The sequence below is a fragment of the Gracilinanus agilis genome, chromosome 1 (assembly GCF_016433145.1).
Source record: "Gracilinanus agilis isolate LMUSP501 chromosome 1, AgileGrace, whole genome shotgun sequence".
Taxonomy (NCBI): Eukaryota; Metazoa; Chordata; class Mammalia; order Didelphimorphia; family Didelphidae; genus Gracilinanus; species Gracilinanus agilis.
The window spans coordinates 91,165,245-91,192,188 of NC_058130.1; the positions used below are offsets into that span (position 1 = coordinate 91,165,245).

Genomic DNA, 26,944 nt, shown 5'->3' on the forward strand with positions numbered 1-26,944 from the left:
TTTCTTTCTTTCTTTCTTTCTTTCTTTCTTTCTTTCTTTCTTTCTTTCTTTCTTTCTTTCTTTCTTTCTTTCTTTCTTTCTTTCTTTCTTTCTTTCTTTCTTTCTTTCTTTCTTTCTTTCTTTCTTTCTTTCTTTCCCTTCAGTCTTAGTATCAATTCTAAGACAGAAGAGTAGCAAGGGCTAGGAGGCAATTAGAGTTAAGTGACTTGCCCAGGGTTACATAGCTAGGCAGTGTCTGAGGCTGAATTCTCAGTTTCCCTGTATGTAAAATGGAGGAAGTAAACTTGATTTTTAAACTTCCTGCCAGCTCTTCATCTGACTGAGACACTGAGCCTTCCATGAGAACAGAGCACAATACAGCCAAGAGAGAAGAGAAGGGTCTGCAGAATTCTCTTTATGTGCTGCTGACCAAGTCATTGCCTGGATAGCCCCACCGCAACAGACACTAATGTTTGGCAGAGATGGAAAGCCAACAAGAAAGGCCCTATTGAAAATCCGCTTCCTCCCTATAAAACCCATCACCTTCAGTACCTTATTGAGCCACCCTGTGAGAAGACTGTGACCTGAGAATCCCATAAAGACTAGGAGCAATGGAGAAGCTGAGGTCAGCCATCACTGGCTCCCTTCCTCCCCTGCTCCCCCATACTCCTTCTTGGGTAGGGTAGTGGTAGTAAGAAGTAGAGTCATTTTAAGACCTGAACATTTCCTTTGAGTGATTTACTGTGTGTAGTTAGCTGGTCCATCTGATTCTATTTGGAAATACCCTCAGAGCCCCAGGATTGCTGGCAAAGGGTGGGAATGATATGGGAAGTGATTTGCAAATTTCAATCATCATAGAAATGTGAACTAGTACTAGGCTTTGGGGGCTGAGAAGGCTCTAGAAGTCCACTCTGGGAGTCTCACTCACTCTAACTCCACTTGAATCCATAGCTGCAATTGTGAGGTCCCAAAATAGCACTAGGATCTCAAGTTGCTCTTGAGTACACCCTTCCTCACCCCTACCCTACCCCACCAGTCATCAGGATGATCTACTACTGGAGGAGGTAGAGGGGGAAATCATCTGCTTTGGACAAAGACCAACAATTGGCCATGGGGAGAGACTGCCCCATTTGTTCTTGGAGTAGAGAGTGAATTGGAGGGGGGAGGATATAGTTCACTAAGATGGACAGTGGAGATGATACATTTTTATCAATAATATTCCAAAGAGATGTCCTACAACTAAGGAAGCTATCCCTAAATGGGAGTTTTGTAAAGACTAGGAAGGTCATGAGATTTGGCCCACGTAGGTCCTTAAGCTTAGACCCCCCCCCTTTTCTATGGCTCTTGACGTTTCATAAAGCACATTTGTCAAAATCACCAGGTGAGGCCAGTAGTATAAGAATTATCATTCCCATTTCACAGGTGATAAAACTGAAGTTCATGGATGTGACATGGTCCTCAGGTCCCCAAACTAAGTGTCAGAGCTGGGCTACAAGCTCGGATGTCCAGAGTTCCAAGTCAAGGGTTCTTTCCACATTTATGCAATTTTCCATCTGTTCACATGAGCTCAGGATTAGTGCTAAAAAGGGCAAGGAAGACCCTCTAGTCAAATCCTTTCCTTCTGGGGTGAAGAAGCTAAGGCTCATAGGAAATGCTAGCAGGGCCAGGAATGAAACAGTCTACTGATACTGTTTCAGTGCTCATTTCCATTACAAGATGTTGGAAATGGGCTTCAGGAAGTCAGGCTCCAACATTAGATCTGGCCTTCCCCTTACATTCTTGCACCAGCCCCAGTTCTCATTCCCCACTTCCAAGCTCTTTTCTTGAAAGGGAGGTAGGTGCTTCCAGAGGCGAGTTTTGCTCTGCCATTTGTCCCTCCTCCTGAAGGGCTCAGGTAGGGCAGTGGGATAGATTGGGAAGCTTAAGAATAGGCAGGCCAAGACCCAGAGTCCCTCCAGCATCTGTCTAGGCCCAACATATATCCTGTGGCTGGCTACCTAGATCCCCCAGGTGTCTAGGGGCTGTGAACCTCAGCAGTTGGGACTTCTTTTCTGCTGCTATTCCAATTCAGTGAACCTGCCAACAGCAGGGAGTTAGCCCAGTGCCAGGTTGATGCTGGAAATGTACTGTGCCTCAGCACAGCATTTATTGCCCTGAGTTGACATATGAAGGTTCCTTCTCTTTGATAACAAGATTTTACAAAGGCCATACTAGTCTTTATTTTTTACCCGTACTGAAAAGAAAGGAAAGAGGGAAAAATCCAGCTGAGCTGGGCCAAATTGGAGAGCCAGGACTAAGAGAACTGAGGACACAGTCTCAAGGTGAGCTCCAATTAGCCCAGCTTATGCCTGGAGCCCAGTCCTAGCAATCAGACTCTGAGAGGAGGGTTGCCTTCGAGTTTTGCCCAGAGCTAAGCCCATTCTCTGTGCCTAGACACTCATTCCTAGTACCCATGGAAAGGGATGCCATACTGCCAATCCCCAGGCTGCTTCACTAGAGACATCCTTCCATGAAGCAATGGAATTCTCCATTCATGGGGTTGAGTTCTGCCCTCCATCCCCTGCTGTCTCCTAGGCTAGGGTATAGTTATGCCATGGATACAGGATAGGAAACCCAGAAGCCATGCTTCATGACAACTAGCCAGATTTCCCACCAAGCATCCTATTTCGATCACCTCAACCTCAAGGCTGCTCAGGAAACGCTTTTAGCATTTTAAAAAACAGATGATCAAACCATTCAAGTAATGAGTCATACAGTAGGTACTAAATAAATGTCCTCTGAACTGAACTGAAATGAGTGAGGTGGCAGGGGAGTGATAGGAACTTTAAAACTAGTTTGGTTTGAATGGTTTGAATACCATCACCAACACTGAGCAATGAGACCATCTCCATGAGCCTCAGTTTTATCATCTGTAAGATAGGGATGATGATATACACTATGCAGGTCTGAAGTGAAAAAACACTTCTTAGACATTAAATCATTCATGAAATATGCCCTGGATATCACTGGCCACATCCCTATGGGACAAACTACCAGTAGGAATAGCACTGGCCTATCCCATTTTGCTCCTGTGGCCCCTCAGGATGTCTCCTCGCTCTAGCATTTTCCACTAAGAAAAAGTCTAGGTCCTTAATTAAGAAACTCAAGTTAATATACTCCACTCAAACCAGCCCTTAGTATATGGGAGTATTCCACCTCTATTCACTGATATTATCCTTTCAAACTCCCTGCTGGAATGGAAGAGGGAAATAGGGTGTGACAAAGAGTCAGCCTGAACTTCTTAGCAGGATGAGGAAGGAGGCAGAGAAGGGCCCAGAATGCCCCCAAGGGCCATGAAACAAACCATTTTTCTATCCCAGTGATCATTCCCTATCTACTGATTATTACTACAGGAGCAAGAGTTGGTAGTAACCATAGAGATCATTTAATCATCTCTCATTCTAGTGATTTGAAAGCTCAAAGAGTTTAAGTGACTTCTTTAAGATCTAAGGGGGTTGTAAGTGAAAGAGCAAAGATTGAAGAAAAAGAAAGATTCAAACTCAAGTCTTCTCACTCCAAATCCAGTACACTTGCTACTACAGAAAACTCCATTGTTGGTTTGGAGCAAAACTTAAAGAAATAATACATCGAGGAACTGATTGAATTCAACTCAACGTCACAATTATTCAGGTCTTATTATGTACAAGACACTATACAAGGCACTTTCATGTCTTCTGTCTAAACCTATATAAATTATTTTTAATTACTGCTTTGCTTAATCTCAGGCTGTAAAAATTCTGAAATTTTTCAGAAAATGTGAAGTCTTATCAAGTATGTTTACTTAATATTTTTATTTTTAGTGTTAAGGAAGAGTCCAGTCTGAACATTCTCCATTTAAGAATCCAGCTCCAGCTACATGTGGACTCAAAAACCTGGGCTTTACCTTTAAAAGGCCATGAGATCACCCTGGCTTGTTCCAATAGAGATGGAGCTTCACTTTCCCTTCTCCCTGAAGGATGTCACCTCTGCACCCAATCCCTCTATTGACTACTTTTACAGGTAATCTAATTAGGCTCTCCTGGTTCCTTTTCCCTCCTGTCACTGTCATGAATAGGTCTTGCTAGCCAATGAATAGACTGTGGTCAGTTGGCATATCCATCCTCAGATGTAGTTTATAGAGCAGCCTCTGGTAGGGTGAGGTGGGATGGGATGTGAGGCTGAGCTGCAGGTCCAATTGCTAAATTCTCTTTACCTTGAAGGCCCAGCAGGATGAGGGATCTAGTAGGGAGAAGCCCAGGGTCTCTGCCTGTTTCTAGTCTCCTACTGCTTGGTCTAAGCCCTGAACAGAATGCCTATATTCCTCTTGGGGCATGTGATTTATTCCTTACCTCCACCAAATGCGGAGTGGGATTGAAGCCACACAGATTGCACACTTGTCGCTTGCAGGTGGTACACGTGTTGTAGTTGGGTGGCTCCCGCGAGCCCACATTGAGTTCAGCCTGGCATAGTGGGCAGGTGATCTTTTCCTTCGGCACTTCCTTTGGCTTGGGGACAGCCTTGGGAGCAGTCTGATGTTCAGCTTTACTTTGCTTTGGACTAGGTGCTCCTGCTGGTCGACCAAGAGCTCCAGATCCTGGCCCAGGCTCAGGTTTAGACCCAGAAGCAGGGCCAGGGCCAGGTTTAGGTACAACCCCAACGCCAGGCCTGGGCCCAGCCCCAGGTCCTGGCCCAGCTTTAGGACCAGCTCCAGGGCCAACTCCAGATCCTGCCCCTGGTCCAGGCCCAGCCCCAGGTCCAGGCCCAGGTCCAGACCCAGGTGATGGCCCAGGTCCCCGTGCAGTCCCAGGTCCAGGTCCAGTCCCTGAAGGTTTAGGCCCTGCTTCCTTGCTGGCATCACTGAAGACAATCTTAGGGGGCCCTTTGCTGGGAGAAGGCTGGCCTTGTGGACTGGCCTCTGGCTGGACAGACATAAGTGTACTGGCCTGAGTCAGCAGAGAGGCCCCAAAGCCAAAAAGCTTCCCAGTGAGTCCTTCTTGGGCTTGTTCTTGAGCCCCAGGCCCAGAGGTTGGAGTTACCCCCTTGGCTGGAGAAGGATGAGGGGAAATCCTTCCTGTTTCTTGAGGCCCAGCAGGTCTGGTCTGTCCTTGGCTTTGGGCTTCCCGCTGCCCTAGTACCCCAGGAGTTCTGGTTACTTCAGCCTGCCGGACACCAGGCCCCTGCTGGAGCCCGGGCTGTGTGGTTCCAGGGATTTTCTCTGGCTCAGGCTTCCCCTGTGCCTGTGCTGGAGGTTGGGGCTTGGGTTGGGGCTGGGACTGGTGCTGGGGTTGGGGTTGGGGTTGGGGCTGGGGCTGGGGCTGTTTGGCTGGGGAGTGAGCAGGAGAAAGGGAAGGCGAGTACAGCTGCTGCTGGCTTTTGGAACGAGGTGCGGTAGTCATGTCCATCCCCAAAGCTCTCTGCATCTGGCAATTCAGACACAACCATTCTTTCACCTGGAAGAGAGAAAACAGCACAGTCACCCTTATGAAGTGACTGTCCAGCCCCACCAGCCTGGCAAGTTGGTTCCAAGCTGCTTACTGGACATCACAGGAAGATCAAGGAGATACAGTAAAGTTACAGGGCGTGTGTGTGTGTGTGAGTGTGTGTGTGTGTGTGTGTGTGTGTGTGTGTGTGTGTGTGTGCGCGCGCTCCCACTCAACAAAACAAATCACATAATCTTCACATCTTGTTGTAACTCCACTGCAGACTGGGAAAGCTACCTCAGTCTTCTTCCCACCCACCAAACCCAAAGGAACAGATTTCTGGAGACCCAATGGAATGTTTCCTCCACTTCCTATTTTGATGCCTCAATATGTGCTCAAAGCAGTCCCAAGTTCTCCAAAGCTATGCAAGAGAAGGGAAGGCAAGATTTGGCTGCTTTCTTTAAGTAAAGAGACTTTGAGAATGAGCCCAGCAACCTGTCATCTGAAGACCACCCTCAAAAAGAGCTGACAAACTCATTCCCATTTGCTTCATCAGCAGAGGATGGCATTTTCAGCCATAGCATTTCATAACTTAATAAAAGTTTGTTAAATTGGATCAAATAAAGAATTGTCCAGTAAGAGTGTGAATGTATATTTGTGGAAGAAGTATCCATGGTGATTTGATTGTGGATGCTTTTGAAGTATTGCAGAAATGGATCATTAAATTGACATCACTTGGATAAGCCAATGAAAATCCATTCTATTTCCATGCTCCATTGTGAGATCTTCATGTGTGGCTACACTAATCCAGCAAGCCCCAGGGTCTTCTGATACTTCACTGATCTGAGGTGGAAGAGGTCTTGGAAAGTGTCTTAATTCAACTTCTTAGTTTTATAAATGAAGGAATTGAGGTCCAGAAAGGGGAAGGGACTTACTGAGGTCCCAGAAGAAGAAAGGAGAAGAGTTAGGATTGGAACTCAGGCCTTCTGACTCCAAATCTAGTGCTCTTTTCACTATATTATATTAACTTCCTGAGGACACAGCCACCCTTGGGCCCAGTCAAAATTCCCTTCTGCGTGTGGGAGTGCCTCCTACCATTCATTCCTTCCATAGACAAAAAAGGAAGGAAGCCTTTTCTGGCTTCTTATGCTCTTTTAAACTGCTAAAATTAAAACCAGTATCCACCTCCTGGAGCTGAGAGCTTATCAGCAGTAACCCACCTTCCTTTCCTTTTAACTGTCAATGGCTGCTTCCATCCCTGCCCCACACAGTTAAAGGAACATTTTCAATAAGGGCACGACACAATTGCTGGCTGGCAGAATGAAGCAGAAGAGAAAAAATAGCTCTTAAGAGACAAGTTGGTCCGGGTAAGGGCTGATTAGCCGCCTTTCCCCAACTAGGGCATTTTCCAAATTTGCCAGAGTGGACTCTTTCCCACATCTATTTTTACCTCCTCATTCAATTGCACATCATCAGGTAACCAAGCACACCCAAAATTCATTACCTCATTCCTTCCTGTCTGTCTTTGTCAACAAGATAGCTGTCAGTATCCTTATCCCCTAACCTTCTTCCTCTGTTCTCTCCCCATCTCTGTGCCCCAACTCAATCTTTATTGGGGCATTGATTCAATTTTGACAATGCTCTTCTGTGCCCAAGGTAAAAATGGCCCAGCAGCATCACCTGTTTCAGGAGAAGGATACTTCCTTCCCCTAATGTAACTGAAGAACCCATTTCCCCAACTTTTTACCCCTCAAAGCATTTCCAAGGGGGCAAGGTGAGCAGTGCTTCCATCCAACACATGGACTCTTTCCAATCCATGTTCCATCCCTCCTCCAGGAACAGCCACAGTTATCAGTCTTCAGGAGACCTTTTCCATCACTCCACCACAGACTCCCGGGAAATGAAAAAGCAATAGTAAAGAACTCATTCATTCACTTGCCTTTGCTCATTCACTCATTCATCAATAAATATTTATGAAGCACCTTCTATATCCTGGCACTGATGCATGGTCCTAGGGCAGTGATGGGCAAACTTTTTAAAGAGGGGGCCAAAGGAAAGGAAATGCTCATCTGTCAGTCTGTTTTTAAGGCAACTCTTTCCAAGTTTCATTGTATTATATCCTACTCATTGTATTCGTCAGATTAGGAATAATGTCCTGTGGCTGGATAGAACATTTCAGGGGGCTGCATCTGGCCCGAGGGCCATAGTGTGCCCATCACTGTCTTACAGAAACAAAGAGGCAACAAAGATCTTGCTCTTGCTTTCAAGGAGTTTATAATCTAATGGAAGAGAAGAAGACAGTGACACATAAACAATATTCTTTTGTGCGTAAGGCAAAAATGGCATAGCACAAGGAAAGGTGTGGTAAGTGACAAGGACAGGTCCAGATCATATGATCATAGATTTTGAGCTGGAAGAGGACTTAGACATCACTAAGTCCAATGTCCTTGTTTGAGGAGCTATGAAAAAATTTGAGGGATGGCAGATGCCTTTCCTATAGCACTGGTTGCCTGGTTTCTTCCCTATGTCCTCAATAGCATTTGTTCAATTGTTTGTTAATTCATTTATTCAAAAGACACATTCCATTATGACCACAAGGATTTCTGATGGCTGGTCTATTCTTGACTTCACTCTATCAATCAAACCACTTCACTGGTACCCTGACTTGCTCTCTTAGGCACAAATACCCTTCCTATCCTCTCCATCAAACCTGGCACCTCTCTACCTTCAACCCTCAGTTTAACTTTGTCTCCTTCCTAGAGATCAGTGGCCCCAAACCCAGTCACATGGTCCTCATGAAGTTCTCTCCAGAGTTGTTACTGAATGAACATGTGTTTCTGTCACTTTTGTCTACATTCTCATGGTAAAGTTCAGAGATAGAAAGAAACACATCTGCAAATTGCCAAGTGAAATCTGGCCCAAGGCAGAAAAAAACTGGATTCAAGGCATCAAAAACAATGTAAACAACAAAAAAGATTGCCAAGCTCAAAGCCAATTAGTAGACTAAATATATGCATAGGGATATTTTGAGACTCAATGACATTTTTCCATCAAATTCATTGTTTTTTTCCTTCTCTATTAGCTCAACATTTAAAAAAAATCCAAAACTTCCATTTTAAAAAGCCCTAAATTAACCTTTTCTAAGCACTTGCACAAATCCTTTCAACAACTTTAAAATAAACTTTTGTTCTGGTCCTGGACTCTACCTCAATGAGATATAAGTACCCATGCCCCCTCTCCTCCAAAGCATGGATGCTCCTTGGGAGGAACATTCTATTTATCCCCATCAGATAAGGGGCTACTTAAGAGCAGGGACCATGACTCTGTGAAGAAATGAAAGAGAGAAGGAACCTTCTCACCTCATGGAGAACCAAGAGGAGATGGCTGAGGTCACACCAATAAGTTAGCAGCGAAGTCTGCCAAAGGCCTAGAAGGAGTTTTTCAATTCTCAAGCTTTCCTTCTAACATCCCAGTTTATCCTAGGTTTTCCAATGGTCCTCCAGGTGCTCAATGGGCTGGTCTCAGATTGTTATAACTGTCTTATGGAACTATCTACCAAAGTCTTTTCCAATGCCACATTGTGGTGTAGTAATGACTGTGGGTGCTCTAAGCCTATGCCAGTCAACTTTGATGAGTACTAAGTTAGAACAGTTTCATGATGGACTATGGTTCTCTTCTCCAAGGACAACAATAATATACATTTTTTAAGAACTTGACAGAATGTAAGCTCCATGAGGATAGGAATACTTCATTTTTATCTTTATATCCCCAGTATCTAGCACAGTGCTTGACAAACAGTAAGCATTTAACAAATGATTGTTAATAAATTGATTGATTTCCCTTCTGTGAACAGAGACCTGATTTTGGCACTGGAGGAGATACAAAGCTTAGTAAGTCAATAGCCTGGCCCTCATAGAGCTCATAGTCAAATTGGTGGACAAGACAAAAGCAGATAGCTTTAACATTCACCTTTTTCTTGCATTACAGAGACACAAGCAAAATATTATTTGAGGTCCAAGAGGCAAGATTGCCAACTGAAGGCATATGGGAAGATTCCATTGAGATCCAGCCTAGCTAAGTATGGAGATATGGCAGATCCACTTCTTATAATTACATTCTAAGGTCTAGAGGGTTATGATCAGTGTCAATGGAGGAAGCAACTGTAGCTTTGAAATCACAGATCCTTAAATTATTACACCAATTCTCTGTCCATTCTTTATGGCTTCCACTCTGGATTGACCATTTCAGAAGCCCATCAGATGCTGGTGTCTCCCAGGAAATAATGCCATATTGTTCTTCACTTTGAGAGAAGATTTAGTCAGTGACCACGGGAGTTTGAAGGACCCTGGCCAACGCCCCCTCTCCTCTGGAATGTGTCACAGACATCTTACCCAAAATAGAAACTTCCCAAGAATGACTGAAATATACCTAAGTGACTCAGAGCCCAGATGGATCCAGCTATTTCCTGCCTCTCTCTAGACCAAGATAGAGAGTCTTGAACAACTCCCCCAGTTTGCCTCCCCACCCCCACCCACAGGCATCTGAAAAATATTTTTTGAGGTGGGGAGGAGGAAGCAATGTTAGAAGTCAGTCCCTTTTCTTGGGACAGATAGCTTCCTGTGGGTCTCAATTCAGTCCCTATTTCTGATAAAGCGGCCCCTTCCCTGGCCCAGGATGGCTGCTGATTGAAAGGAGTGACAGTTTACTGCACAAGTGCCTTCCTGTTTCCAGTTTTAAAAGAAAAAGCATGAAGCCAGCCTGCTTCATTCATTCATTTATTTCACTCATTCAATATTTATCAAGGACTACTAGGCAATGCCGTCTCATCAGAGAAGTCCAAGGAGTAGACATTTGCTCTGCTTTCCCATTCACTCAATAGCCACTTGTCCAGGGGGAAAAAGGTCTCTTTCCTTTCCTGTCCCCAGGGAGATAATTTAGATCAGTCAAATTCAAATAGAAATAGGGCCACTAAACTGTATAACCTGCAGGCCACAGATTAGACTTAGAAAACTACATACGAAACATTATCTATGTTCTATTGCATTTTTACTTAAATATTTCCCAATTATATTTTAATTTGGTTTGTTCTATGGGAGTGTACAGGCCAAAAAGCTGCTCCCTTGTGGGCAGCATGTTTGATACCTCAGGTCTAGATGACTCTGAAGTGTTGATGCAGATCTGAGCTGCCTTGGCTGAGTATAGAATACCTAAAGTTTCTCTTATAGCCAGCCTGACTCAAGACCTCACTGACCCTTTTTTAGCCATTAGGCAGGACCAATACACAGTATTGATTCTAAGACAGAAGATAAAGGTTAAAAAAAAAAAAGAATCCCCTATACAAAATCGAAGATGTACCCTAGAGCAGGGGCCCTTAACCCTGGGTCTCTGAATTAAAAATTTTTTTTTGATAACTGTATTTCAATATAGTTGATTCCCTTTGTAATCCTTTGTGTTTTTAAAGTATGTATTTAAAAATATTCTGAGGAGAACCTAGGCTTTACCAGCATGCCAAAGGGGTCCATGATACAGGATAAAGTGGCTATCTTAGAGGATGATTATCCATGTTGGTTCTTGAAGCCTAACCCTGTCATATCCTAGCTCACCTACTATCTTTCTGTCAGCCTTCCTCCTTGGAAGAAAGTGTAGCATAGGAGAAAAACTGCTAGATTTAAATCAGAAGACCTGGTTTTGTCATTTATTAACCCAGGCACGTCACTTCCTCTATGTGGGGTTGAGTTTCCTCTTCTATAAAACAAAGGGTTAGACTAGGTCAGAGCTTCTTAACCTTTTTTTGGATCATAGAACCCTATGGCAGTATGGTGAAATCTATAGGCCCCTTCTCATAATAATGTTTTTAAATGTATAAAATTAAACACATGGGATTACAAAGGAAACAAAAGTTAGTGAAAATATATAACTTTTTTTTCCTTTTCAAGTTCATGAACCTCCTAAAATCTGTCCATATATGCTAAGAATCCCTGGACTAAGAATCCCTTTATAGACTCTCATATTCTATGTTTCTGTGGTTTCAAATGTCCCCACCAGGGAGGGGTACATTACTTTCTTGTGAATTCCATCCAAAACTGATTGCCATCTTGCCAGGCATCCTGCAACTGGTCCACCAAGGAGAGTATAGCTCCTATATGAGAAGGGAGAATACTGTCTTTCATTGACTGCCCTACCAGGCTGGAAATATATCCTTTTTGGGAATGTTCTTCTTTATAGGATCTTTACAATCTTTTAAACCCTCTACTGACTCCTCATTATTCAAGGGAATGAATGGGAAAAAAAAAAGCCTAGACTCAACCTCAATTGCAGTCAGTGTATCCTTACATTAAAGTCTTGACATAAAAATAGAATTTCAGAATTGGAAGGCACCTCAGATATCACTCAATTCAACCTATGCTTGAAGTAGGGCTTGCTTCTACTATATCCAACTTCTGTTTGAAGTCCTCCAATGAGAGACCAGCAATATGGGGGAAGTAAGAGGTTAAGTGAGACTAGCTCCTCTTCAGTACCTCAAAAACAGCAACAAATATACTAAATACGAACAAACAACAACAAAATCCTCACAAGAAGAAAATCTCCTTGAAGAAAAGGTAAAGTGGTAAGCCAGAAAAAAAGGTTATAACACAATGATGAAATATTATGGGGCAAAGCTAAAACAAAATTGAAAAGAAAATACCATAAGGGAAAAAACTAAATAACAGGAAGGTTGATTAAGTAGAAGGAACATTAAAGAAACAGTAGCTTTTAATTTGACCAACAAAAAAAGAAGTAGGAGAAGAAAGAAATAAAGATTACCCTATATATAAAAAAAATGTGTGTGGAGAGGGGAGAGGGATATGCAAAGGATTTTGGGGTGGTGACTATCTGGAACTGGGGGAAGAAACTTGGTAATCTTACTTAGTGTTTGGTGGGGGAGGATGTGGATATATGTCTAAAAAAACTAGGATTAGATTGATACTAGTGAAATTAGGTGGACTGTACCCCCTTGCTAAACAAAACATTTGCTATACCAAGATACAATTTACCGAAACAAAATAAAAACCCAAATCCTTAAATTTAGCAAGTATAACCATAAATACAAATAGATTAAACTCCCCTGTAGAAAGGAACATATAACTGGTGGAACTTTGAGTTGGGTCAATCTTCTTGGACAGCAATATGCAGTTCTATAACAAGAATTACAAAACATTAAGATTCTTTGAGCTAGTCACCCTACTAGTAGGTTTATACCCAAAAGACTATTAACAGTTGTTTACAAAACAACTCCTTTATTTGTAATAGCAAAATAGCAAACATAACAAAAGAAAAACAAAAGAAAAAACAAAAGAAAAAAAAACTAGCAAACTATGTGTCCAAGGACTGAGGAATGGTTGAATAAGTTATAGCATATAAATATAATGGTATATTACTGGGTCACAAGAAATGACAAAAATGATACACTCAAAGAAATATGGGAAAGGTGTTCATAGGTTGTTAGAAGACATGAAACACAACAATCTCCAAAGAACACATCTCATGAAGAAAATAGTAGCGGAAACACATGGTAAGAACAACTTATATCATATGATAAGGAACTTCAGAGAAGAACAGGAGTAAAGGATTTATCAGAAAAATATACTATCAAAAAAGAAAATGGGTTATTCATGAGGCAAGTGTGAGGTAACAGATGGACAGCCTGGGTTCTCTGCTGGTATCCTCTTGATTTCAGGAGAAAGGAAGGAAGGAGCCCAGCATAAGATGTGGACCCTTTGGGAAATTTATGGGGAGACCCAGATAAGAATCACACAAGATGGGCCTCCTTGGATGGGCTGCCATATTCATCAACAGAGGGAACATCCAATCTGATGAGATTATGGAACTCTGACTATGGGAAGGCTTATGCAAAACTGGTTTAGAATGAAGAGAACAGAATCAAAAGTAATATTTACACGGACTACAATAATGCAATTGAAAAACTACATTAAATGGCAACAAAATACAGATTAAATCTGTTGGGTGACTTTGTCACTATCTTGTTAAGTAGAGCACACATAATTTTTGTTTCTTCTGACATTCTGTAAATAATTGAAGTGTGCAGTTAAAAAGACATTTATAATCACTTTTTCATATCATTCAGTTGTTTTGTATTTTGTCTCTTTTGTTAGTATTTACATATTTGCATATATGGAGGTTAAGTTACTTATTTCTTTTTTAACTTTTAAACCTTTAGTTTCTTAGAGTAGGGAGAAGAGTGGTAAAGGCTAGGTAATGTGGGTTAACTGACTTGTCCAGGGTCACACAGCTAGGAAGTGTCTCAGAGCAGATTTGAACCTATGACTCCTGTTTCTAGGCCTGGTTCTCAATCCACTGAGCCACCTACCTGCACCTATTCATTTCTTTTTTTTTTTTTTTTAATTTTTTCAGTAACATGTAGAAACTTTATGACTTTTTCCACATTTTAAAATTCAGATATTCTTTCTTCCTCTCTCTCCCTCTTCCCTGAGGTGGTGAACAGTCTGATATAGGTTATGCCCATACTTTCATATTGCTCGTGTCATGACGGAAGACACGTTTCACATATACAACAGATATTTTTTTCTTTTTAAGACAGTAGAGGACAGTATATTAACCCATGATAATGATGACAGCTAGCATTTCTATTATATCTACTATATACCAGGTACTTTGTTAAGCACTTTACCAATGTTATCTCACAATAATCCTGAGGGGGAAAAAATGTTCTTTTTATCCCTTTTTACAGATGAGGAAACCAAAGCAAACAGAAGTTAAATGACTTACTCAAGGTCAAACAGCCAGTAAGTACAAGGCTGCGTTTGAACTCAGGGCTTCCTGGCTCTGGGCCCAGAGATCTATTCATTGCACCCACTGAGCTATCTAATAAGGCAGTCCATTCCATTTTTGGATAGTTCTGACAGTTGGGAAGTTTTCCTTTATATTTACCTGAAATTTGCTTCTTGGCAACTGCCACCCATTGTTCCTCAGTCTGCTCCTTAGGGCCAAGATGAGCACATCTAGTTCTTCCCCTACATGAAAGCCTTTCAAAGACTTAAAGACAGTTATCACGCCCCATCCCCTAGCCCTGCTTCCCCCTGAAATTAGAAAGCAGACAACAGGGAACACCAACCAAACACTGCAGGGATGAACGTCACCCAGTGATTAGAAAGAATAGCACAAGGACTCTGTCTTCTAAATGACTCCAAAGCCCTACTTACCTTTTCAAATCAAGACATTCTACCCATCAACAGGGCATGACTCCTTCCCTCAAAATCAAGCCCTTTGGTTCCCTATCCTCTCAGAGGGCAGAATTATTTCTATGTAAAACACCAATTTTCTGTCCTTCAAGCAGAGACCAGTTGTTAAGTTTTCAATGTGAATGTTTACACCTTGGAAATCAGGGAATAATACAAATCAAGGCTTGATTTATTGCTTTCTTGTTTGTCTGGTTTTAAGAAAATGATGGAGGAAATGTTAATAATGCAGAACAACCTTAAAATTGTGTCCTGTGCATGTTTTTTGTTTTAACCCTTACAAAATTCTAGTCCTAGCAACAGTAATATAGGGAAAACTTCCCTGGGCTTTGCACATTGAAGGTATTTCATAAATTTACATATATATATATGTATATATATATATTTTTTTAAACCCTTACCTTTGGTCTTAGAATCAGTACTAAGTATCAGTTCCAAGGCAGAAGAGTAAGGGCTGGGCAATTGGGACTAAATGACTTGCCCAACGTCACACAGCTGGGAAGTGTCTGAGGACAGGTATGAAACCAGGACTCCCTGTTTCCAGGCCTGGCTCTCTAGCCACTGAGCCTTCTAGCTCCCTTTCCTGTACATGTTTCTTAAGCAAAGTCAGTGTTAAACACTAACCAGCACATCCCTGGAAATAGCCACCAAAAGTTCACCTCAGATTTAGGCCTTATTCTCAGAAAGTTTTCCTTCATTATGTCAAACCTACCTTGCATACACTTGCTGCTAATTCAATTAATCTCAAAGCATCAACTCTATACCAACCCCAGAACTAGGTCCTGGGAATACAAGGTTAAAAATGAAAATATTCCCTGTTCACATGGAACTTATACCTACTGGGGGGGGAAACAATATGCAAACAGATAACTAACCATACAGTATTTGGGTAAGACAGAATGAATAGAGAGCCGGATCAGATAAAAGCCTCATTTCTCAAATAAATAGGGAACTGCACCAAATTTGTAAAAATAAGATCCATTCTTCAGTTGATAAATGGGCAAAAGATATGAACAGGAAGATTTCAGAAGAAAGAATCAGAGCTATATACAATCACATGAAAAACGCTCTATATTACTATTGATGAGAGAAATGCAAATTAAAACAACTCTGAGGTACCACCTCACACCTAAGTAGAGGTTGACTTTGAGGTGGTGAATCTAGGTGCCTGGCAGGATGATGGTCTGCCCTCTCAATAGGAATTAGGAAATTAGGATGGAAGGAGCAACACTCATCTTCTGGCCATACAGAGAATCCATAAGGAAGACGGGAATGAAGGAAGAAGGGTGAAAAGGTTGTTCTGGTACTTATATTTTCTCGGTCACTCCAACTATTGGCTAAGAAAGCAAATGCTTACTTAGCAAATGAAAAAGCTGAACCATAAGGGCTAAGTGGTTTGAAATGAAATATTTCCCCCTTGAGAGCCCTTCTCTGTGACACACTGATGCCTGATTCCCTTAATTAACAAAGCTGAATGGGAACTGTGTATCTTTGCCTTTCTTTCCACAATCTCCTGGACATCTTACAAATGAACTATCTGGTGTATTAAGAGAATTCACATAACCTACCATCGGTTTCTTCTGGAAGGGGAGGCAGAAAAATCTAGCCAATAATTCAACAAATATCACTTAAACAACTGCTTTGTTCAGGGTACCGTACCAGGCAAAAATAAAATTGTCCCTACCCATAAGGAGTTTACATTCTAAATGGGGGAGAGGAGTGGGAAGAATACAACATGTATACAATTAAAATAAGATTATGTAGTAATTTGAAGGGGAAAAGTACATAAGTAACAGAAATCAAAGAAGATTTCTTGGATAAGATGGCCTTTGAACTGGACCTTATAGGCAGATAAGGATTCTTTGTAGTGATGAGGGAACACATTACCCATATGAAACATAATTGCATTAACAGAAGCAGAATCCACATGATAGAGATTCAGTTTCATGTATAGTCCTATGCTTTTCCCCAATGTATCTGAAAAATTAATTTTATTTGGTATTTGTTAATTCATGTTTTTAATGAAAAACAAAAACCCAAATGAGGCAGAAGATGGGAGAGTCAAGTTTGGAAAACAGTGGTCTAGTTTGGCTGGAATGTAAAGATTTGTCCAAAGAATATAAATAAAGTCCAGGTGGACTCAGCAAAGCCTAGCCCTGCTCAGAGCAGGGCACTAACATTCTTGGATAGCTCATTTCCAAAGCCAAGAGATTTGAACACCTTCAGGGAAAATGCTGCTGTCACTAGATCCCCATAAAAGTCAAAAAGATTCTCCCTCGACAATGGTAAGTCAATCTGGCAATCAGGTTCCCAGGGTCATAATGAACTCATCCTCAGAAGCCATCTCCAGTGGGAGATGAGATATCCAAAAGATACTTCCCACTTGGCACAGATATCCTACATCTGAATGCTTGCATTCATTCTGAGGGGGTGGTCACTATCCAATGGGTTGAAAGAAAGCTTCCTGGAAGACATGTCATTTGAGATGGACTTTAAAGGATGAGCAGGAATCCAATAGAGGAAGATAGAGGACACATTCCAAGATATAGAGGAAGACAGAGGACATATTCCAGGAACTGAGAATAGCCTAAGTGAAGATATGGAAGAAAGCTGATAAATTATGTGTTTGGGAGGGCAAAAGAATAGCCCAGTTTGGCTAAAGAATAGAGCAGTACCCAAGGTTGAGTCCCAGCTCTTGCTTACTTGCTTTTGTGACCTTGGCCAAATAACCTTTCTTCTCTAGATCTCTGTTTCCTCCTCTTTAAAAATAAAAGAGTTGAATTGGATGATCTCTAAGGTTTCTTTTTTCAGGGCACTCAGATCCATTGGAGATTTTGAGCATTAGGGCACAAAAATACGAGACTCATTGACTGGGGACTGAGAGACCAGGAGCCAAGTAGGGAGTAGTTTTTGGATGTATCTCATCTCCTAGATTCTGAGGATGAATTAATTCATTATGACTCTGGGAACCCAATCACCAGGTTTGTTTTTTTTTTTAAACCCTTACCTTCCATCTTAGAATCAATATTGTACACTGCTTCCAAGGCAGAAGAGTAGTAAGGGCTAGGTACCTGGTATTAAGTGACTGGCCCTGGGGTCACAGAGCTAAGAAGTGTCTGAGGCTTTGAACCCAGGGCCTCTGTCTCCACTGTGCTACCTCACTGCTCCACTTCTCTCTTTTAACCACTGTCTACCATGTGAGTTATATTCTCCCCTGACCTTAACACACTGGATTAGGGAAAGAGGAGTTGGTGCTTGCCTTCCTTCCTCTTCTACCAACAACTCTGCAACCTCTCCTATAAGTTTAACCCTGCACACTGTCTAAATCCTTGTTGCTCTTGTCTATTGCCCTCCCCCTTCACTATCCTTTCAATGAGAGTTCAATACCTGGCTCGCTACCTTCCTCTCCACACCTTCCTCTCTCATACTTGGGGACTGCTATTTATGAGTTGGTGCCTCCTGGAGTACCCTGGCCTCTCAGTAATGAATCTGCCATCTTGACTTGATTTCAATTATCCAAAGGGCCATCTTAACACACCATCACTCCTAACTGTGCCATGTGCAAGGCTCTGAATTTTGAAATTCTCCCTCCCTGACCATAATTTCTTGGGCTTTTGCTTCTTCCTGATTCTTCATCATCATAACAATTCTACTCCCTCCAGAGATCCCTCTCTGTTTTTCCCAACTCACCACCCTTCCTTTGGTCTCATTTTTCTCTCTTCACATTCTTGACCTTATGGCTGACCAAACCAACTATATACAATGTCTTTTGCCCTGGAACTTCTGGCTTCCTGGCACTATGGTTATTCAACCCAGCACTCTCACACACATTCTCAGATGCTCTGCCTTCCTGTCTCCCTGGTGGAACAGAGGAGACAGGGAAGGACTATAGCAGAGAATTCTACTCCCCCCCAGGGAGGCAGGAGTCTGCCAGCTCATTAGTAGGGAATTGAAACCAGCTATATCCTTTTCAGTGCATTGCTCTTACTCAATTCAAAGCCAAGATCAGATGCACAGGGAGGTGGAAAGCAAGGTATTTAACAAGAGAGAAGTTCCTGTGTTTAGCAGAGTAAATGGGGCTGGGGCTGGAACATTAGCTTTTCATTAGCACCTTCTTCCCCAGCTGCAGCTCAGGTGGTAGAAGGAGGAAGATAATGAGAAGGAAAAGCAGAAAACTGAGAACTCACAAAAGACCGGAGCCTAGAGAGAGGGCACTGGGTCCTCCTTCTTCCCTTCCTTTCCTTCCTCATCCGGAATGGGGCTGGGAATCCAGGGAACCAGTCAGGAGCAGAGGAGGGAAGACACACTCATGGTCCTAAGAGAAGTCAGGAGGGGGAACAGGAATGGGAACAGGCCAGGGCTCCCATTAGCAGGCAGAAGCTAGCAGAGCCCAGTAGTAGGAAGCAGGATGGAGAAAATACAGAGGGTATTTGGGGGATTTTCTTGACTTGGAATCAGATGATGTCAGTTTAGAGAGCCCTGTAGTTGGGTTTTTCCCTCTAACCTTTATTAGGTCTGCAGGGTGGGAGGGCAGTGAGCTAGTTCCTGCTATCCAAAATACAAGGATAGAAAGACTGAGGCAGAAAAGGTTGGCATGGTTGGGGCAGGGTTTCTGTGGTCCTTCTGATTGTATAAGGATTGCTGCTTGATGAGGGAGGGGGGACTCTATCCCCTCCTCAAACCTGAGTTTTGGGTTGGAACTAGTTATCCTAAGCAGTCCTTGGAGCTATTCACTTGAGTTTCACAAACATTCATCCAATAAGCAATTACTAAGTGCCTACGCTATATGAGGTGCAGGGCTCAGGGCTGGGGATGTGAAGAAAAAGAAAAATGATTTGCTCTCGAGGAGTTTGCTTTCTATGTTACAAGGCATTGTGTTAAGGGGTTGTAATCGTGGATAGATGAGAACATGGTTGTTGGGTTTTTTCACTTACCTTCTGTTTTAGTATCAGTTCTAAGACAAAAGACCATGGCAATTAGGGTTAAGTGACTTGCCCAGGATCACATAATTAGGAAGTATCTGAACCCAGGTCCTCCCAACTTCAGGCCTGGTGATCTATCCACTATGCTATCTAGCTATTCCATGAGAACCTGTTTTGAAAACATTTATCATCTAGTGGGGTGAAAGACAAGAATCCTTCAAAGAGTAGTGAGGTAAGTGCCAAAGAGAGGTCCGGATGAAATGCTATGGGAAATTTGAGGAGAGAGAAGGATCCCTTCCAATGACTTAATGGTGGAACTCTCCCAGGCAGCTAGCTCCCAAGACTGATCCCAGAGCCCCCAGCCCTCCTAGCTGATCTTAGTTCTGAGGGGGGTCCTTGATCCCTGAGGCTGAGGCTGGGCACCCTGCCCTCTCTGCCCTGCTGAGCTCAGCACAAAGCATGGCTGAGACCCAGCTGGGTCCATTCTCCATTCCCATCTAGGCCAGAGGAGCTAGGCTGGTATGGGTTTTGTTTCAGTGCCAAGCATCTGGCTATGTCCCAGGATCCACTTCAGTGGCAGTGAGGCTGGGCCAGTCCCCAGGGTTTGGGGATGATGCAGATGCTACCCTCCAGGAATGAGATGTGGCCTCTGGGAAAGAGACAGGTATCCCATCAGGAGAGGGGATACCACCTCACTACCAACTGAATCTCAATCAGAGCTCCAGCCCCCTGTCCCATTGCCACCATACCCTGCCAAACTCTGGCTGTCAGTGCGTCATCATTGGGCAGCACTGGTCAAAGAAAGCTGCTTGAGCAGCTTCTTGCTGCAATTCCCAAGAGTCAAATGAAAAGAACTGCATTTAGACAAGAAGCCATCAGTCATAGGACTCAGAGTTGGGAAGGACCTTAAAAAGCCAATGAGTCCTACAGTTGGAAAGGAACTTAGAAATCATATAAAAGAACCCCCTTTTTTTAGAGATGAAGAAACTGAGGCCTGGGGAGGGAGGAGTGACTTGTGCTTAGTTACTTGGGGAGTAAAAGGCAGAGCCAGGATTTGAATCCAGGTCCTCAGACTCCAAATCTAGGGCTCTTTCCATTGCACCTTCCTGCCTTTTCCTATTACAGAAAAGGAGGCTACAGCCCAGAAACGGGAGTAGTAAGAGGAGTGGCAAGGAGCACAGGGCAGATATGAACCCGGTCTTCTGACCCCAAATCTAGGGCTCTTTCTACTATATACTACAGCTGACTGAAAACAGCTAAGAACAGCTGCTTAGCTTTAATCATCACACTGCTATCGTCACCAGACCCTCCTGGCCTCCCTGTCATCAGGGCCCTGCTGAGAGGGGATGACATTACTTTCATTCTGACAGGAAATGGGAAGGAGCAATCCCTTCCTGCCTGTGGAAAGCCTTTTCTTCACTGCTGAAGGACCCCTGGCATCTCTTCTGATTATTTTTGCTCAATATGTCATTTGTACCCCATCAGATGCCTTGTCTGAGCTTTCCATTTTGGTATAAGTTGAAAATCACAGAAATGACACAGAGAGGTGCCCTCCGAACTTGGTGCCAAATAGAGAAGCTCCTGCGGAGCCCTTCTGCCAGCCCTGACTTAAACAGCTTCCAGTGTGTGCGTCACTGCCCAGGCCAGGCCAAAGGGCCACAGCTCAGACACTCCAGGATCCCACCGTGAGCAGCCCCATGGCCCCCCACCAGCCGTCCATGCATGGGGACCACAGGGCCATCCCAGGAGGGCAGGGCTGGCCATAGGCTCCTTCTCCACACCTTTCTAAATAATCTCTTCATATTACTTAGCCCTGACCTAAAAGGAGAGTCAGTGAAGGGATGACTGGAAGGAGCCCAGGTCTGAATTCTAGTTCTGCCAATGGCTACCTGCCCCCCAACCCCCACCCTTAAATCAGTCTAAGATTACTTTTGAATTTTTGGTTTGCAGACCACTACCACTACCACTACTACTACAACAAATAACAACTAGAATTTATAAGTCGCTTTAAGATTTGTAAAACACTTTACAAATATCTCATTTGATTCTTACAACAACCCTGGGAAGAATGTGCTATTATTATCCCCATTTTAAAGGTGAGAAAATAGAGGCTCAGAGAGGGGATGTGACTTGCTTAGGGCCACAGAGCTAGGAAGTCTGAGGCAAGATTTGAACTCAGGTATTCCTGACTTCCAGTCCTGCACTTTAACCCCTGCAACACTTAATTGCCTCCATTAAAATTCCCAGATCTTTTTTAGTTTAACTGCTAATTTCTCCCTCATTTTGCAATTGTGAAGTTGGCGTTTTTTTAACCCAGGTGTGAGACTTCACATATATCTTTATTAAATTCTACCCGTAGAGACAATATAGTATGATAGAGAGAGAGAAGGCATTGAGTGAGGAAGTCCTGGGTTCAAGCTCTTACCCTGCCCTATTCTGGCTGTGTGACAATGGGTTTAATCTCTCAAGTGTCCCTTGGCAAACCTTTAAGATGATAAATTACTGATGAGTTGTTGATCTGCACCAATGGAGAAAGGTTCTGGGCCAACAGCTCCCTGCCTAATGAATTCCTAGGTTTAGCTAAATTTCATCTTAGACTCAGACAAAACTTGTAGCCTATTAAGATCTTTTCTGTTCCTAATTCTGGGAGGCAGCTAGGTGGCAAAGTGGATAGAGAGCAGACTGGGAGTAAGGAGGACCTGGGTTCAAATCTGACCTCAGACATTTCCTAGCCATGAACCTGGGTAAGCCATTTGACCCCTATTTGCCTAGCTCTTGCCCTTCTGTCTTAGAAAATAAGGGTTTTTTGTTTTTTAAATAACCCTCACCTTCTGTCTTAGTATCAGTTCTAAGACAGAAGAGAAGCAAGGGCTAGGCAATTGGAGTTAAGTGACTTCCCAGGTCACATTCAATTAGGAAGTATCTGAGGCCACATTTGAACCCAGGTCCTCTTGACTCCAGGCCTGTGCTCTATCCACTGTGCTACCTAGCTACTCCAAAAGTAGGGTTTAAAAAATTGCCACTCATCGCATTAACTCTTATTCCCGAATTTGTGTTAACTTCAAATTGAAAAACTGTACCATGCAGGTTTTGATCTAAGACATTGTTGAAAAGGTTAAACAGCACAGGGCCAGCACAGAAGCCTGGGCCCCTCCATTGTAGACCTCATTCCAAGCTGATATTTAGCCACCAATTCTCATTCTGTCTAATCAGCAAGTTCTGAATGTTCCTAAGTGTACTATTATTTAGCCCATATCTCTTTTTTTAATTAAATTAAAATTTTAAAAAATTAATTAATTTATTTAGAATATTTTCCATGGTTCCGTGATTCATGTTCTTTTCCTCCCCTCTTCCCTCCCCCCTCCCTGAGCTGGCAAGCAATTCCACTGTAGCCCATATCTCTTAAGTCTTATCCCCACTGTCTGAGGGAGGGCAGGGCCTCTGCCTTGTCTAGTTCTAGTCTCTCTAGTCTCTCTGCACCCAGTAGGCATTTAACAGATGTATGTTGAACTGAACTGAATACTATTCGGGCTTAGAGATGCTTCTGTCCTGGCCTCCCAGACCATCTAGCCTAGCCACTGCCATGGCCTCCATCCAGTATTTCCAGTGCCATCACCCAAGAAGGCCCCAAAGCCATTGGATATAGGGTATAAAAGACAATCACTGGCTCACACCCAGTGAAAAGGGCCTTGGACCACCACTACCAGAAAAGAACCTGACCTGAGCCTCAGAGTTTTAAAGGGACAGATGGGAGATGACAGCAGCAGGTTGAGACCTTTGGAAATAAGCCTAGCACTTTGGCTGCCACAAGCTGCCCTAGGACAGAGGACAGAAAGAGCTGTATAATCTTTTGGGTTAGAATAGGCTAATTAACACTTACAAGTAACTAACCAAGTCTAGCACTGGCAATTGGCTACTGTAGGAGAACTTTCTACCCAAATCTTATTTGTAAAAATCTTATCTTTCCCAGAATCTACCTCCTGATCTTCCTGTTTTCCTCTTAGGAAGGTGAGAAGAGACTTCATTGTGTCCTCTGAGTTGACACTGCTCAGCCACAACAAGCCAATTTTGGAGCCTGATGAGTTCCTTTCCTTCTCTACCCTCCAGAGTCTGCACTCTATGGATCTGGGCACTAAAATGAAGAGTGTTTCTATTAAGTATCTCTAGATTCATGTGGACCAATCTCTTCTCAGTTCTAAATAATTAATTCCTTGACTCATGCACTCCATGCAAGGTTTCCCCCTAGAATCATCAAAATTTAGCTCCTGTCTCTTAAGAGGTCCTCATATTTCATGCAAACACACAGGCTAACAAAGTATTAAATACAGGACATATTTAACCAAAAAACAAAACCAAGGAACTCATAACTGAGCCCATAAACAACTGAGACAACTCACCCCTCTGGTGGCAGCCCCACCTTTCTAAGGGAACTTTGTTTTAAATTCAGGGAAGTGTCTAGCAGACACCTATGGACATGTGAGGGACTTTGAAACTACATTTCCCATGATTCCTCATGGCAAACAGGAAGTATGATGATGTAAGAGAGGGGATAAGTCTCCTGTTATTATATCAGTCTTTAATATTTTTAATCTTAACAGAACTATATACTCCCAATTTATAGAACTATCTTGGGTGGGTATCCCTGCAAGAGGAAAGAAATCAGGGTTTCCAGGAAGTCAAGAAACTTTTTCTAAGGTAGAGACCTTTCCCCAACGACCTCTCCAATCATTTCCTGGGAGTGGGAGGACCCTTTCCCACCCCAAAGGATAGTTAGAACTCAGAGTCACTAGAAGGCCAACTCCTTTCCCTTAGACCTCCACAGTCTGTGAAACTCACAGAACCAGTGAATGGCAAAGGTCCAAGTTTGCTCTTTCACATCATAGCTCCAAGATTTTCTGGCCCTTACAACAACTTATCAAAGCCAGAAATCCTCCATCTATGAAGTCCTCTGTAACTGCCATATGCTTCTGGCTGTGAAAGACTTCTTAAAAACTGTTGACTCCCTGTCTCAGCTGGGGGTGTCAATCCTCATTCCTAGTCAAATGAAGACAATTGAACTCCATTAACCCTTTTCCCTGTATCAGGGTAAAGGCAGTGGTGTGGCACCTACAAGATCTATACCTTTTCCTGAGACTTTTCTTACTAGGGTTGGCAATGAAGAATCATAACCCTTTCCATCTGCCTTTTCCAACTTCCCTAATCATCTCCTGCCAATCCTGAACCACCAGACCAATCTCCCTGATGCATAGATCTGATCATCACTCCTCTGCTCAAAATCATTCAGTGGTTCTCTATAGCCTACAGAGTCAAGTTCAAACTCCCCCCTCCGCCCCCAGCCCAGAATTCAAGGCCCTCCACAATCTGGTGCCATGATACCTTCTGTCCTTAACCTCATACTCTAAACTTCAAGTTAATCTGGACCATATTCTTTGTGCCTTCCTAGACGTAGAATGTCCTTAGACTGTACCTAAAATTTCTGCTCAAAAAAACAAATAAATGAAATAAAATAAAATTTCTGCTCTTCCTCCTCATAACCTGTTGAATCTTTACTCATAGAATATGACTTAAATGCCACCTCTTCTAGGAAGTCCTCCCTCATCTCCCTAAACAATAATGACCTTTCCATCCTTATCTTTCACTTTGTATCACTCTTACACACTTATATTTTGTGTGGTTGTAAATATATATGATACATATATATGTATAAATGTATCAATCATACATTTTATAACCATATTAGAACTTCATGATAGCAAAGACTTTCCCCCCCTAAACTTTGCATATTCCTCCAGCCCCAAGTTATAATACTCTGCACACAGGAGGTACCAAATAAATCCTTGTTAAACAGAACTAAATTCTAGGTGGAAATAGGCATAATAACTCACTCTAAGGTAGCACTTAAAGGATTGTGAATTAATTCTCATCATAACAACCCTGTGAGGTGGGAAGCACACATTATTATTATCCCCATTTTACAGAGGAGGGCCCAAAAAGCAAAGTGACTCATATAGGGAAAGCAAGAAATGCTGGGGATAGAATCTGAACCCAGGCCTCCTGATTCTGACTTTAGACCTCTTCCTGTTACACTGCCTTGCCTCTGAAGAAAATCCTCCCTTCCTCAAAACTATCCCTTTCATCTTCCCCAACATAGATATGTCTAAGGAGGGAAGCCACAAACAGAGAGGGGAAATTGGAAGAGATAGAACAAAGGAGAAGGTAAAGGCAAATAATGAGGAGACCCAGATGGAGCCTACTGGGTGGCAAAACAGGCCCTTAAAATGTTTATTGATTGAAATTTTAAGATTTGGGGTGGGGGTGGGGGACAAACCACTTGGATTTGAGTTCCTACCTTTGCAAATTACTTCCGTGTGACTCAGAAGTCATCCTTTCTCCTCTCTTTGGAACTGAGTTTCCTCCTGGTAGCAGGAGTGTCATCTCTAAGGTATCTTCCAGCTTTGAATTCTGTGACACTATTACCACTTTAAAGATAACCCAGGGGTTAGAAATGCAACTGATGGTGCATTTAGAACCTAGAGATTGAATTCCTTAATATCTTCCTTCTTGGTTGTTTCTACCTCCTGTGCTTACCTCCCTTATAAGGCCCAACTCAGATGCCACCTCCTCCAAGAAGCCTTGTCTGATTTCCAGAGCCAAGAACTGATCTCTCTCTCTTTCTTAAATCTCTCCTATGGACCTAATCATGATCTAGAATAGGGACCAGATGTGTGATTTCAATGGTATAGAAAGCAACCTCCTTGTGAGGAAACTCCCTCTACCCAAAAGGCTCAGTGTTTGCTCTGTAATTCATGCCTATGAGAGCTGCCCACATCACTGAGAGGTTTGGTCACTTGTAGATGGTCTTATAGCCAATCAGAGCATGCCAGAAGTGAGTCTTGAACCCAGGTCTTCCAATGTCATGTTTCTTGGCCTTTTATTTAAGGAGACATGACCTTAAATTCTCCTTTTTACTCGAGATATATGATGTAGACCAAGGGTGGAGGCTTGGGCCTCCAAGGAAAGGGTTGCCCTTTGTTTGGTTCATAGTTAATCAGGTGGGTTTTTTGCTGTGTTCTAGGATAATGAACTTTTACAAATGAGTCTTCCAGGGACAGCTAGATGGCTCAGTGGATAGAGAGCCATATCTAGAGAGAGGAGGATCTGGGTTCTCAAATCTGGCCTTGGACACTTTCTATCTATGTGACCCTGGGCAAATTACTTAACCTCTATTCCCTAGCCCTTACTGCTCTTGTGCCTTGGAATTGATGCTTAGGAAAGAAGAAAGAAAGAAAGGAAGGAAGGAAGAGAGGAAGGAAGGAAGGAAGGAAGGAAGAAAGGAAGGAAGAGGGAG

The 26,944-nt window shown here is 42.9% G+C and overlaps 1 protein-coding gene across 1 annotated transcript in view; it reads right to left on the reverse strand.

Annotated features, from left to right (window-relative positions):
* BSN (bassoon presynaptic cytomatrix protein) overlaps positions 1-26,944 on the reverse strand; it is a 230,052-nt gene that overhangs the window by 52,480 nt on the left and 150,628 nt on the right. Inside the window, exon 4 of the mRNA XM_044656949.1 lies at positions 4,347-5,447. Within this exon, the coding sequence (XP_044512884.1) occupies positions 4,347-5,447 (1,101 nt within the window). The remainder of the gene's footprint in view (positions 1-4,346; positions 5,448-26,944) is intronic.